Source organism: Fibroporia radiculosa, assembly GCF_000313525.1.
Source record: "Fibroporia radiculosa TFFH 294 genomic supercontigs, scaffold335, whole genome shotgun sequence".
Classification (NCBI taxonomy): domain Eukaryota; kingdom Fungi; phylum Basidiomycota; class Agaricomycetes; order Polyporales; family Fibroporiaceae; genus Fibroporia; species Fibroporia radiculosa.
In genome coordinates, this window is record NW_012133197.1 from 79,523 (window position 1) to 92,129 (window position 12,607).

Sequence of the window (12,607 nt, forward strand, 5' to 3'; positions counted from 1 at the left end):
GCTGTACTAGCATTACGCTATGAATTTCTACTTTGAGGCAGCCAAAGTGTTGGACAAGTTGGACGCAAAGAAAGGCTCTATTAAGAGTGTCATTGCCGCTGTAAACGAGAAAGACAGGAAGAGGACAGCCGCACTGGTAATTGAGACGTTGAAATGTGAGAGATGCGGTGACGTCGACATGTCATTGGACTTACCACTGATTTCTCGTACAAGACAAGCAGGTGCTGGTAGATGTCATAGACGCGACCAAACTCCTGAAGGAGGAGCGAAAGATCACCTCGAAAAACTTGGCGTTGCTACTGGTTCATGATCTTCTGCTGACCAATGGGATTCAAGCTGGGGATGGACCAGTGAAACAAGCGGTTTTTCGACATAAGACAAGGTTGAATAGCGAACTACAAAGAATCAAAATCAAGCGTGGAGCCAAGTCGAACGGGGAGCTCGCCCAGGGCGAAGACTCGAGGGCAGGTAAATTTTTTTCTACTGCTTGTCGAAGTATTTAACGTGTACATTCGTACAGCACTCATCCCCCGCTACGTTCGGGTGAACACCGCATACTGCACGACTAACGAAGCAATAGAAGATTTCATCTCGCGCGGCTTCGAATTATCTGCGCCTTTTGCGTCAAAGTCAGGGTTCATCCTCTTTTGATCAAATTTTGCCTGATGACGTGCCGCCTCAGACAAGGCTTCGCTAAAGATGAGCATATTCCTGATCTCCTTGCGTTCAATCCCCGGGTTAGCTTCGAAACCGACCCGCTGTATACGTCTGGGAAAATCATCCTACAAGACAAGGCGTCGTGCTTTCCAGCTTACATTCTATCCCCACCGTCGACGGATGAAAGCGTAGTGATCGATGCAACGGCGGCGCCAGGGAACAAAACTTCACACCTCTGTGCCCTTATGAAGAACCGAGGAAGGGTCAGGCTTCACATTCTTAGCTCAAGGTGCCGACGTCTGATGCTTGCTTGGGATTAGCTCTTTGCCTTCGAGCGCGATCGCAAACGTTTTAGCACGCTAAAAATGATGTTGGGAAAGGCTCAATGTCAGAATGTGGAACCCGTCAACGCAGATTTTCTCACCATCTCCCCTCAAGATAAAACATACGCCGCAGTTACACATATGTGAGTAGCATCAACTGTTCCCAGGTGATAATATGACCCCGAGTTTGTAAAGCCTTCTTGATCCATCATGCAGTGGATCTGGAATTGTCAACCGCCTAGATTACCTGCTAGACACAGGTAAGGTCTGCAGAAAGTTCAATGACAGAGGGTTATGACAATCTATATTTTAGAGAATGAGAATGACGGGGAACAAGAACGTTTAAACAAGCTCGCGGCGTTCCAGTTGTCGATGATTAAACATGCTATGAAATGTGCGCTCTCTTTATCCTTGTGTGACCCTGATCCACTCACACCAAATCATAGTTCCCTCTGTCGAGAAAATCGTATACTCTACTTGTAGCGTCCACGCAATTGAAAACGAACAGGTCGTTCGCCAGGCTCTGACAAGCGACGAGGCTATTTCTGGGAGTCTCGTACTAGCGTCGTCGCATGATGTTCTGCCACAGTGGAAGCGAAGGGGTTTACCCGAGGAGATGGCGACTCCTGGTGCGTTCTCGACAATTCGACAATCGTTCGCCGCGCCTAACACGAGTTTACATCCACAGCGGATGCAGCCTCACTGGTCAGGTGTTCACCAGACGAGGATGCAACAAACGGCTTCTTCGTCGCCCTGTTTGTGAAGAAAAAACCTCCAGACCCGATGACGGCAGAAGAAAAAGCCGAGCCGTCCGCAAAAGCAGCTCACAAACGGAAGAAGGCTACTCAGAACGAGGCGGTGGAAGGTACCACGGGGCGGCGAAAGAAGAGGAAGAGAAGCGCAAATCCCGACTAAAGGTCGTATGCGCGCATGGGTGGATCACAATTACATGTTCGTAGGGCCAGACATTGGACACATAACAGGCAAGCGAGTTATTATACGTCATCCCGTTTCAAACTTGGTGAGATACAAGAAGGAAAATGTTAGAGGTACCGTGAGCTACACCGAGAAGAACACTGCTGTTTATCCTGAACGAAGGTTGACGGTCAGTGACAATCAGATACAAACCATTCCATCAGATATTCTGATCAGAGGTGAATAAGTGGACATTCGCTGCGGAGACGTAGGGAAGGAAATCGATGCCAACGAGGGCAATCTGGACTGAGTGAGAAAGCTGGAGTCGGAGGAAAGTGAGATCACCAAGCCCGGTGCACCAATTACAATACACATTCGGATTAGTGTGTTGGGGTATCGGCCTGCTGCTGATATTGGTTCTGGTAATACTGAGCGTAGTTAGCCGAGTAATCTTGAGTTTGCTGCGGGTAATAGCCACCGCCTTGGCCGTAACCGGCTTGGCCCCATTGCTGCCCAGGCGCATATCCTCCGACGCCAGGCTGGGGAGGGCGAAAACCGTTATTCTGCTGAAGAGGTGGTATGTTGCTGCTCTGCCAGACCTCGGGTCGGCGCCAAGGAGGGATGTTTGACCCGCCAGCTGTGATATCATGCCCAGCGGATCCCGTCCATGGCGCCCTTCCGCCGTCCCCACCTGAGCCCTTGGCCCCCTCCCCAAGCTCTGCCATAAGACTGGCGTATTCCGAGTCAAACCCGCCTTTTGCGGCGGGAGGAGGTGGAGCGCTATGAATGGCGTTGGGATCCCTGTTGACAGTGCAGTCACGAGCCATGTGCCCAGCACTTCCGCAAACACGACAAATGATGTTGGCGGTGAAGTTACGCTGCTCTGGACAATCGTACTTGCGATGACCTACGCCACCGCAGTTCTGGCAAATCTGGTTCTCGTCATCACGGAGAGTACCATTGAGAGCAGCCAATTCTCGGAGTTGGTTACGCTTGTGATCATTCTGGCCTTCAGGGGTAGATGCAGCCTGGATGATATTCATAAGAGTTGGATACGAAGTGCGTAAAGAAAAAACACACCGTCTCAATGACCCTATTAATGAGCCTGACACAAGAGGTGACCTTATCATCCGTGTCAGCAGTGACAAGACAGTGAAGATCCTCCTCTGCATCTTCTGCATACTGTTCCGGTCTGGCCTTGCCCTCTTTGACGCTACCCTTTCCTCTAATACTAATTTTGGCACCGCTATCCCTCTCCATCTTCTTCAGACTGTTACCTCGGGGACCAACGAGCAATCCGAAGAAATTGATTTCAGGAAATTCCTTGACAGGAATATACACCTTCTCAGAGGGGCGCTGGGAGCGCTTTTGCTGATGGTACTCGACAGGCGGACGGAAGTTCGGGTCGTTCTTCATTGCCCGGTCTACTAGTCTGATACGCTCGTCTTCCAATTTTTTACGATAGCGAACTTCCCGCGTGTTGGTACGACGACCATGCGCATCGTACGTAGGAGGGGGGGACGGGGAACTATGAAAGCGTTAGAATGAAGTGCTTTGGCAGCACGGGACTACTCACCGCTCGCGCTCAGGAGGAACATAATCGTTCAATCTCAATTTACGGTTGATTTCTTCCAGGCGCAAATGAATGGCATAGTTATCGAGATGGGCTTGCGATACGCCTTGGGCAGAAATTGCAGTGGGCAATCCAGGGATCTCTGTTTTAGCATCACCCCAGCGACTTCGGCGCTTGCGAGGTGCGTTAGGATCAGCTAGTAAGGCGTGGTGGGTTAGAAGATATCGTGGTTAGTAAAGCGGACAACGTCAGTGATCAGTGTGAACGAGGATCATGCATGGAACGTTCAGTGTATTCTGCTGTGGCTTGGAAGAGAAAAGGGACTGCGCCAGTAAGTCCTCGTCCAAAGTGTAGCTTACCTGCGTTGTTAGCATCGTTGGGTGTGTCCCCACGCTCGTTCCTAGAGCTGTCTCTATCATTTTGAGGAGGCGGGCGTGGATATGCAGAAGGAGAAGGCTGAGCCAGCTGAGGGGGGGCACTTTCTTCGACGGGTGCAGGGCCAAATCGGCGACGATTGCCCAACGGCGCTGCGATAACAGATCAGCAAGGGTCTTTCCTGGACAAACTTGAAGAGCGGCACTTACTGTCGTTCGTTCCTGTCACTTCACGAGTTGCAGGTCTCCACATCGCTATGACAAGAAAGTGAAAAGGAAGTGTCAAGAAGAAAGAGCCAACAAGTGGTTGATGACTGATTTTGCCGGAGCTTGCAATCTGGAGAGGATTTTTAGTCGCCGCTTGAAGTGGGTGGCGTTGCGGATTTGTGGCCTCCTCGCGCGGCGACATCGACCCGCGTTCTTACACTCTTCGCTTACCCTTGGTTCTGACCCTGCAATTGTTTGTCACTGGAAGAGTCTGAAACTACTTCTTGAGCCAGGGCCGAGGTGCTCTGTTCATGGTTGGCAAGCGAGGGGCTGAAGGTGCGTACGTGCGAGTGGCTGACACATCAGGTTGTCTGGACCTCAGCGACCTCGTTAGAGCTCGGAGACTCTTCGTATCCCTTCAAGCGGTCAAGAAACACGAGAGACGATGATGACTTTGTCAATGTAGACGACGACGCGGAAAATTCTGCCGCGGACACCTCCTTAGTCCCTCGCGGTGCCACCATCAAGTTCAGTGCCCTTGCGCGCAAGCTCGCCCAGACACGCAAGCCAAAGGACACAGATGACGAAAAAGACGGCACCGCGCTGAGCGCACGTCAACGGAAGCAGGATAGTCTCGTCTCACATATTTTCATGGATCTGGACTTTTCGTGGCTGCACCTGAAGCCCGACCATTCGTCGCGCCCACTGTGGATCAGTCCAGAGGACGGCCATATCATCCTCGAAGCCTTCTCTCCCATCGCGGAGCAGGCGCAAGACTTTCTGGTAGCCATCAGCGAGCCTGTTAGCAGGTATGCATAACACTTTGGCTGAGGTAGGATGGGGCTGGACAGGCGTCGACAGACCAGCGTTTATTCACGAATACAAGCTCACCTCCTACTCTTTGTACGCCGCCGTGTCCGTTGGTCTGCAGACGGAGGACATAATAGAAGTTCGTGCGCCATGCGCCTTTGTGTCTACGCGCGCGCTAATTACTGAGCGTCCGCAAAGGTGCTGAATCGGCTGTCTAAGGTCAGTAGCTGCGATTATTACAACTCCGCAAGCCTTCATTCCCGCAAAGGTGCCTGTTCCAGAAAGCATTGTGTCGTTTATCAGAGAACGGACGCTGTCATACGGAAAGGTCAAGCTTGTACTCAAGCACAACAAGTATTTTGTCGAGTCAAACCACCCTGAAACGTTGCAGGTGCTGCTCAAGGACAAGATGATTAGGGAAGCTCGCGTCCACACGCAGGTAGCGGATAACAGCATCAAAGCGGCCACATTCACCACCTCAAAGGCCCCTGTGAAAGGCAACCTTGTCATCCCGGGCACAAGGGAGGCTGAGAAAAAGAAGGAAGAAGCTGCGAACGGCAAAGGGCCCACTCCGGCGGCGGGTGGTGCAAACACCGACGCCGAGCTCTTCACATCGGTAGTGGGCGTGGACGCAGGTAGGCGGCAGTTGCAAATTCGTCATTAATTTTCTCCGCTTACCCGCGCGTCACCGCCTGTAGACGAGGTGGACGAGGACGACGAGAACGTGCACGCGTTCGAGATTGACGATGCGAAGATTGACGTACGCAGATTGGTCGCGCCATCGAGACGGATCTGCATCTGACGCGCCCTTCCATGCAGGACGTCAAGAAGCGCTGCAATGAGCTCGAGTACCCGATGCTCGAGGAATATGATTTCCGCAACGACACCGTGAACGCGAACCTCGACATTGATCTCAAGCCGTCGACGGTCATCCGCCCGTATCAGGAGACGAGTCTGAGCAAGATGTTCGGAAACGGGTGCGTCGGCCGCTTCTCACGCTGTGCTGGCGAACTGAGTCCACCCCAGTCGCGCCCGCTCTGGAATCATCGTCCTGCCTTGTGGTGCCGGAAAAACACTGGTGGGTATCACGGCCGCATGCACAATCAAGAAGTCGTGTCTGGTTCTCTGCACGTCCTCGTGAGTGGCCGATCGTCCGCGCTGTCGGACGACTGCCCTAATCTGGCGGCGCTTTCCTAGGGTGTCGGTCATGCAGTGGAAGCAGCAGTTCATGCAGTGGTCGAACATCACGGACCGCCAAGTGGCCGTGTTCACCGCGGACCAGAAGGAAAAGGTGCGCCTGTCTATTTGCGCGCGCGCGACCCTTATCGGCCTGCACTGACCCCGGATGCAGTTTGCCGGTGATAGTGGCATTGTCATCTCCACCTACTCCATGGTCGCGAACACGCACAACCGATCGCACGAGTCAAAGAAGATGATGGAGTTCCTCACGTCCCGAGAGTGGGGCTTCATCCTGCTGGACGAGGTGCACGTCGTGCCCGCGGCGATGTTCCGCAAGGTCGTCACGACCATCAAGGCCCACTCGAAGCTCGGGCTGACAGGTGAGTGCGCCGTGGTAGGGAGCGCAGCGCGGGGGGCTGACGGACGGACGACTGCGCGCGGCGGATAGCAACGCTGGTGCGTGAGGACGACAAGATCGCAGATCTGAATTACATGATTGGGCCGAAACTGTACGAGGCGAACTGGATGGACCTCGCCGCGAAGGGGCATATTGCAAACGTCCAGGTGCGTTGCCATGGCGCCGGGTGCGCCGCCGCCGTCTGATGGCCGCATGTGATCAGTGCGCGGAGGTGTGGTGCCCGATGACACCGGAGTTCTACCGCGAGTACCTGCGCGAGCAGTCGCGGAAGCGGATGCTGCTGTACTGCATGAATCCGCGCAAGTTCCAGGCGTGCCAGTTCCTCATCAAGTACCACGAGGACCGCGGGGACAAGATCATCGTGTTCTCGGACAATGTCTTCGCGCTCGAGGTGAGGCAGGGCGTGGCGCCCTTTGCTCCACTCATGTACGCGCGGGGGCTGATGTGTGTCCGCAGGCGTATGCGAAGAAGCTAAAAAAGCCGTACATTCACGGAGGGACGGGCCAGGTCGAGCGCATGCGCATCCTGCAGTGGTTCCAGCACAGCCCAGACGTCCAGACCATCTTTCTGTCAAAGGTGCGCACACGGTGTCTGTCAATTGCTGATTTGTGCCGTTGATGGTGTCACCTGTCGTCAGGTGGGCGACACGTCGATAGACCTTCCCGAGGCGACATGCCTGATCCAGATCTCGTCACACTTTGGCTCGCGGCGGCAGGAGGCGCAGCGGCTAGGTGCGTGCACGCACGCGCGCGCGTGGCTCCGGCGGGGCGCTGACATAACATAATGATCACGATCATTCTAGGACGCATCCTCCGTGCGAAGCGGCGGAATGACGAGGGGTTCAACGCGTTCTTCTACTCGCTGGTGTCGAAGGACACGCAGGAGATGTTCTACAGCACGAAGCGGCAGCAGTTTCTGATAGACCAGGGGTACGCGTTCAAGGTGATCACGCACCTGGACGGGCTGGAGACGCTGGGGGGGCTGGTGTACAAGACCCGGGACGAGCAGATCGAGCTGCTGTCGTCCGTGCTGCTGGCGAGCGAGCACGAGGCGGACCCGGGGACGGACGTGCGGGCGGGCGAGGGCGATTTGGCGGGGACGATCACGTCGAAGGACTTTGGGGTGCCCGGGAAGATGCCAGGGGTGCAGCGGACGGGGGGCTCGCTGACGGCGCTGAGCGGGGGGCAGCACATGTCGTACGTGGAGCAGAACAAGTCTGCGAACAAGAAGCTTGCGCGGGAGGCTGCGCCGCGGCACAAGCTGTTTGCCAAGCGGGACAAGGAGGCAGCGGCGGCGCGGAAGGCGTCCAAGACGTGATGTCGATGGGGCGGGCGCTGAGTGCGCGGCGGATAAAGTACGGTACGGGGGATAATTTGTATATAATATCGCGAGCTGGATCCGGGTACGCCGGTGTACGCCGTATAGTACAGTGAATTTCATTACAGGTATCGGGAGTGCAGGATGAGAATGAAGTGGGTGGGGGCTGGGCAGAATTAAGCCTCGTTGGCATACGCGGCTGAGAGCAGAGGACGAAATGTATGACAGTCTTCTCCTCAAAAATGTTCGATTTTTCACTAGCAATAGGGCGCTGTCGGTGAGGGGATACCGATGTGCCATGTGAACAATTAGGCTGGTCAGGGATTCGTGCAGGGTTCAAGTGAGCTTACGGAAGTGGCTCTAGGCTGGTTCAAAAGTTGCGGGTGATCCGGGCTAACGGTGGACAGGGAGACTCGGTCCAACTCCAAGATCACCTAAAGATATGTAAACGTGACGGTTGCCATTCCCTCATCTGAGGTCTGAATATTGCTGCTAGAGCAACTCGATGGTGGCCCATGATACGGGGTGATATAAACTTGTTCTCAGATATCATTGGCCGGGTCAGATGGGTTGAACGCGCCTGCTACGAACATGCCTGTTACCGTAGAAACCCTACTGCACCTTCTGTGTCCATAGAGAGGCTGTGCCCTCGTAGACAATAAATGGAGTCGAAGAAAAAAAACAAAGGCAGTCCCTAGATGCGGCTTAGTATAGGCCAATCAGCCGGTATGAGCAGACACTGTCAGTCTCGGGACAATGACAATTCCGAGCATGCCTGCTCAAACAAGGGCCTATATCAGACAGACTGTCTGATATTGTGATGTAGTGCATACAGTCGTCTACCGGCCCTTGAGACAAGCCAAATCTTGTCGGCCCTCGGCCTGAAATAGAAGCCTCATGTCTTGATCAGACCTCTGTTCATCTGTATACTCGAGATCATTATCCGACGTATAGAAAGAGAGGGAGACCGCGATCAGTGCTTAGACGATTGTCTCTGTGATAATTTTCTGAAGTAGAAAAGCTCGAATTGGAAGATAATCCCCCTTCTATTAACTGCATTTGACATGGGTTTGTATCACAATCTGCGCCAGGAAGCGCGTTTTGCGAACGTGGATGTCGAGCGATCTGAGGTAGCACCGCTCCAAACGCATGTGAATGCACAGCTCGAAGTGATCGTGCATACATCTCGGTGGTAATCAAAGTGGGTGGAGTATCCTGGCATGCAAATTGAAAAAGAATTCACAACAGTGGGCAATCGGCTTCATGCTAGAATATTTGAGATATAGTATGACTCCAAGGTCACTCAGGGGGGCAGAACAAAATCAAGAGGGGTGGGGATATTGGTAATAGCGCGGGTTACTGTTAGCGATGACTTGAAACGGAGGTCGAGGGCCCGAGATCATGAGATACCGAAAGGCGAGACGGACATGATGTTGCAGACGCGCACTAGTGAGCGTGGAGCCGACAGATAAGAGGATTGAAGTATGCATCGTCGATAAGCTCGAAGAATGTATTGAAAATCAGATGGAAAAGGATGTGCCACCGACCACCATCGGGTAGGCCCATCATTTAAACCCTGGGCGCGCGGTAGATGGGTCTGATCACGATGTATGGTGCCGGGGATAATTTGTATATCGTGGGCTGGAACCGGGCACACGGGAGTGGAATATATTGAGAATAACCAATTGGGGGATATATGGGAGAGCGATGCGCCGCGGAAGTAGACGGAGTGGCAGAGTGTGGGGAAGACTGGAGGCGATCGAGTGGTGGGCGATCTGAAATACGAATCCGCTGGTAATTATGAGGCTGGTGGACTCGATTGCGTAAATTGGATATATGGGATTGGCAACGGGGAGCGCGGTGCTCTCGCCTGTGGGGGGCACGAGTGGGGGGGTACCACCATGGGGATAATGGCCGCCGGTGGGCTGATTACGTGCAGCAGGAGCCTGGTGGGGGCTGGCTCTGGGCGGCGAGGAAGAGAAGGAGGGGGGGGGAGGGCACGGGATGGGCCGGATCGGACGGGGCCGTTCTCAGAGAGCAAGTTGGAGCCCGGGGGATAAGCCCGCGAGCGTGAGTGCACTGCCGACGGCATTGGGGTCTGCATGCTTCAACTTAGCATTTTAGCTTCCTGCACGTGACACCGCCGGGCTCCGTGCCTGGCCGGTCGTCGGTCGTGTCGTCGGTGGCCGGGCGGGGACTGCGACGCCGGGACGCCGGGGTGGCGACGAGACGTGATGGAGAGGCCGGTCGGACTGGCTCTGGCCGCGTCCGCATGCACCGATCGACGCGTCAAACCCACCCTCGAGCTCAAAGTCGCTCCTAGCGCCCTTTATATCTTGTCACATGCTGCCCCTCCCCCATCTCCCCCTTCTTCCCCTCTCCCCCCGCCCGTCCTCCTCCTCCTCCCATGTCCTCCAAGCGTGGCCGAAAGCGCAACGACAACCTCCCCCCAAACCGCGCCCGCGATGTCCAGCGCGCCTTCCGTGCCCGCCGCGCAGCCCATCTCGAGGTCCTTTCTCTCTCTCTCTCTCCCCCGTCTCTTGTCTCCCGCTCACTTTCCTCCCCAGGCCCTCGAACAGCGCGTCGCAGAGCTCGAGGACGAAAACAACACCCTCCGTGCTGCTCTCAACCTCCCCCCCGCAAACCGTCTCCCGCTGGGCAAAGGGCCCACCGGCAAGGACAAGCCCAAGCCGCCCCCTACAACCCAGGCTGGCCCCTCGTTACAGATAGCTTCCGGCTCAGGCACGTCATCTCTCCCTCCCATTTCTGCCCTCCCCCATCTCTCTCCTACGACATCCGTCCCCTCAACCAGTCGGACAGATTCTCCCTCCTCCAATTCCACCCGCACCACCTCTCTATCCCCAAACAGCCTCAATGCCGCCCTCGCCGCCCACTCCCACTCTCTTCCCGGCATCGACTCGGCCTCCTGGGATGACCCCATGTTCACAGGCAAGGATCAGCCGGAACCAACCTCTTCCTCCTCAAACACCACCCCCTACACCATCCCTCCCGTCCCTGGCCCGTCCGCCTCCCATTCGTCTCCTTACGCCTCCTCCGCCTCCCGTCAGTCCATCGAAGACATGTACATGTCCTCTGCCTATGGCCATACTGCGGACAGGTCCATGGGCGCCACAGACCCTTACTCAGGGACCAGTTCATCAGCCTTCCTCCTCCGCGATGAGCGCCGTGAGCCACGCTTCTCGTACTCGCAGCCCTCCTTTCCCACGCATGCGTCCCAGCTACACCCCCACTCTCCCGTCTCGGCCATATCGCCCACAATGCCCCCGCAGGGCGGGGGCCTCTCTCTCTCTTCGGCGTCCTACGCCCACCGCAGGTCCATCACCGAACCGCACTACCGTCCTCCGACGCTCAACCCGATTCCGTCAATTCCGCAAATGCGCCTGCCGCAGCCCCCCACACATCCCTTGCGCGTGCCCTCGCCGTCGCAGATGTCGGGATCCGCCCCCTCGCAACACCCGGGGTATGATGCGGGCGGAGAGAGAAGGCTCGATCGGATGCGTTAGAGCCGCAGGTGGCGTCTCGCATTTTTTGGTTTATCAATTGGGTCGCATCTGCCTCGTCGCACTTGTTCGTCCAGGACTACTCTGCATACAAAAAGACATACTGTATCGCTACTGCCCGCCCGGCGCGCACCCTGTGTTTGCGCCCCCCGCTGTCCGCCGCTATCCATATCCACACATGTACTTGCCGCTGCACATCTCCATAGATCTGACTACATCGCGCGCGTGGCGCGTAATTATACTAATCCAAGGCGGCTGCCTCTTTCTAGAGCTCTTGAAGTAGTGATGAGCGAGACTCGAGGCAGCCACAGCTGGCCGCCGCTCCCGAGAGTCTTCGACCCAGGCACCGGCGCGGTCCGGCGCACGCTCAGATGCACTTTCTACCCTGGCAACGGAGGGCACGGGAACGGCCTCTGTCGCGGGGCGTGTCTTGCGTAATCCACAGCGGCGTGCTGCGCGCACGGCCCATGCCACGGACGAAATCACGACCGCATGATGATGGTTATTTTATTCGTGTATGCAGCAGGTAATGTATGTACGCAGCACCGGCATGCACGCAACAGCAGCACGGCGCAGCGGGTTCGCCTGCGGTGCACCATGGCACCTGCCCAGACTCGCATGCGGGAGGGGCGCCGGCGCACCGTCTCGCCGCCCGCGCTGATGCACCATCTCCCGCAGGAGACCCCGCCGCTATTACAAGTGGATATAACTCGAGAGCCGAGACTTGTCCTTGTCCTCCCTCCTCCCCTCTCCCCCCGCACGCCGCGCCGCTTGCGGACCCCACGCCGAGCCCGTCCGTCCGTCCGTCCGTCGCCGGCGGCGGAAGCATTGCTGTTTTTTTCTCTCAAAAAATCGCGATATCGAGTGGCGGTCAGTATGTGCACGCGCGCGTGCGCGCGCGCTGGTATGTACGGTTCGTCAGTCCGGGTCCGCGTGGGCCTGTGTGCGGCGGCCGGGTCAGCGGACGCAGACGCGGGCGCGGGCGCGCGGCGGGGCACGCACCAGTCACGCATAGATATGTACGGGCACGCCGCGGGCGCAGAGCTGCGCCTGCGCGCGGCGGGGGCTCAGAGCGCGCACCAGTCGACGGCGCCGTCCGTGCCGTACTTTTGCACGAGCCAGTCGTTCGCTTGCTTGAAGTGGCCGTTGCCCAGGAAGCCGCGGTGCGCGCTGAGCGGCGACGGGTGCTGCGCGGGGGCAAAAAAAAAAATTGGGATCAGCCGCGGCGCGCGGGCGGGGATAAGACTCACCGCGCTGGTCAGGATGAGGTGCTTTTTCTGCGGGCGGGGTGAGTGAGCGGCGGGCAGCGGCGG

At 56.4% G+C, this 12,607-nt stretch overlaps 4 protein-coding genes across 4 annotated transcripts; 3 read left to right on the forward strand and 1 right to left on the reverse strand.

Moving 5' to 3' along the window:
• Positions 1 to 19: 19 nt before the first annotated feature.
• FIBRA_00808 (uncharacterized protein) lies at positions 20 to 1,895 on the forward strand (the record flags this gene model as incomplete). Its single annotated transcript, XM_012322696.1, has 9 exons — positions 20 to 155; positions 214 to 468; positions 521 to 629; positions 683 to 920; positions 978 to 1,123; positions 1,197 to 1,240; positions 1,294 to 1,374; positions 1,427 to 1,609; positions 1,669 to 1,895. The coding sequence occupies 9 exons, from the start codon at positions 20 to 22 to the stop codon at positions 1,893 to 1,895; spliced, it is 1,419 nt and encodes a 472-aa protein (XP_012178086.1).
• A 380-nt stretch (positions 1,896 to 2,275) lies between these two features.
• Positions 2,276 to 4,251, reverse strand: FIBRA_00809 (uncharacterized protein; the record flags this gene model as incomplete). The annotated part of the gene is made up of 5 exons (XM_012322697.1): positions 2,276 to 2,923; positions 2,976 to 3,423; positions 3,472 to 3,664; positions 3,828 to 3,995; positions 4,053 to 4,251. 5 exons carry the CDS (start codon positions 4,249 to 4,251, stop codon positions 2,276 to 2,278), a joined length of 1,656 nt encoding a protein of 551 aa, XP_012178087.1.
• A 109-nt stretch (positions 4,252 to 4,360) lies between these two features.
• On the forward strand, positions 4,361 to 7,773 carry FIBRA_00810 (uncharacterized protein; the record flags this gene model as incomplete). The annotated part of the gene is made up of 15 exons (XM_012322698.1): positions 4,361 to 4,385; positions 4,444 to 4,858; positions 4,911 to 4,998; positions 5,058 to 5,078; positions 5,128 to 5,494; positions 5,558 to 5,619; positions 5,679 to 5,836; positions 5,886 to 5,996; positions 6,057 to 6,150; positions 6,211 to 6,418; positions 6,487 to 6,602; positions 6,659 to 6,847; positions 6,913 to 7,032; positions 7,094 to 7,187; positions 7,259 to 7,773. The coding sequence occupies 15 exons, from the start codon at positions 4,361 to 4,363 to the stop codon at positions 7,771 to 7,773; spliced, it is 2,583 nt and encodes an 860-aa protein (XP_012178088.1).
• A 2,234-nt stretch (positions 7,774 to 10,007) lies between these two features.
• Positions 10,008 to 11,260, forward strand: FIBRA_00811 (uncharacterized protein; the record flags this gene model as incomplete). Its single annotated transcript, XM_012322699.1, has 2 exons — positions 10,008 to 10,959; positions 11,013 to 11,260. The coding sequence occupies 2 exons, from the start codon at positions 10,008 to 10,010 to the stop codon at positions 11,258 to 11,260; spliced, it is 1,200 nt and encodes a 399-aa protein (XP_012178089.1).
• Between the last annotated feature and the right edge of the window lie 1,347 nt (positions 11,261 to 12,607).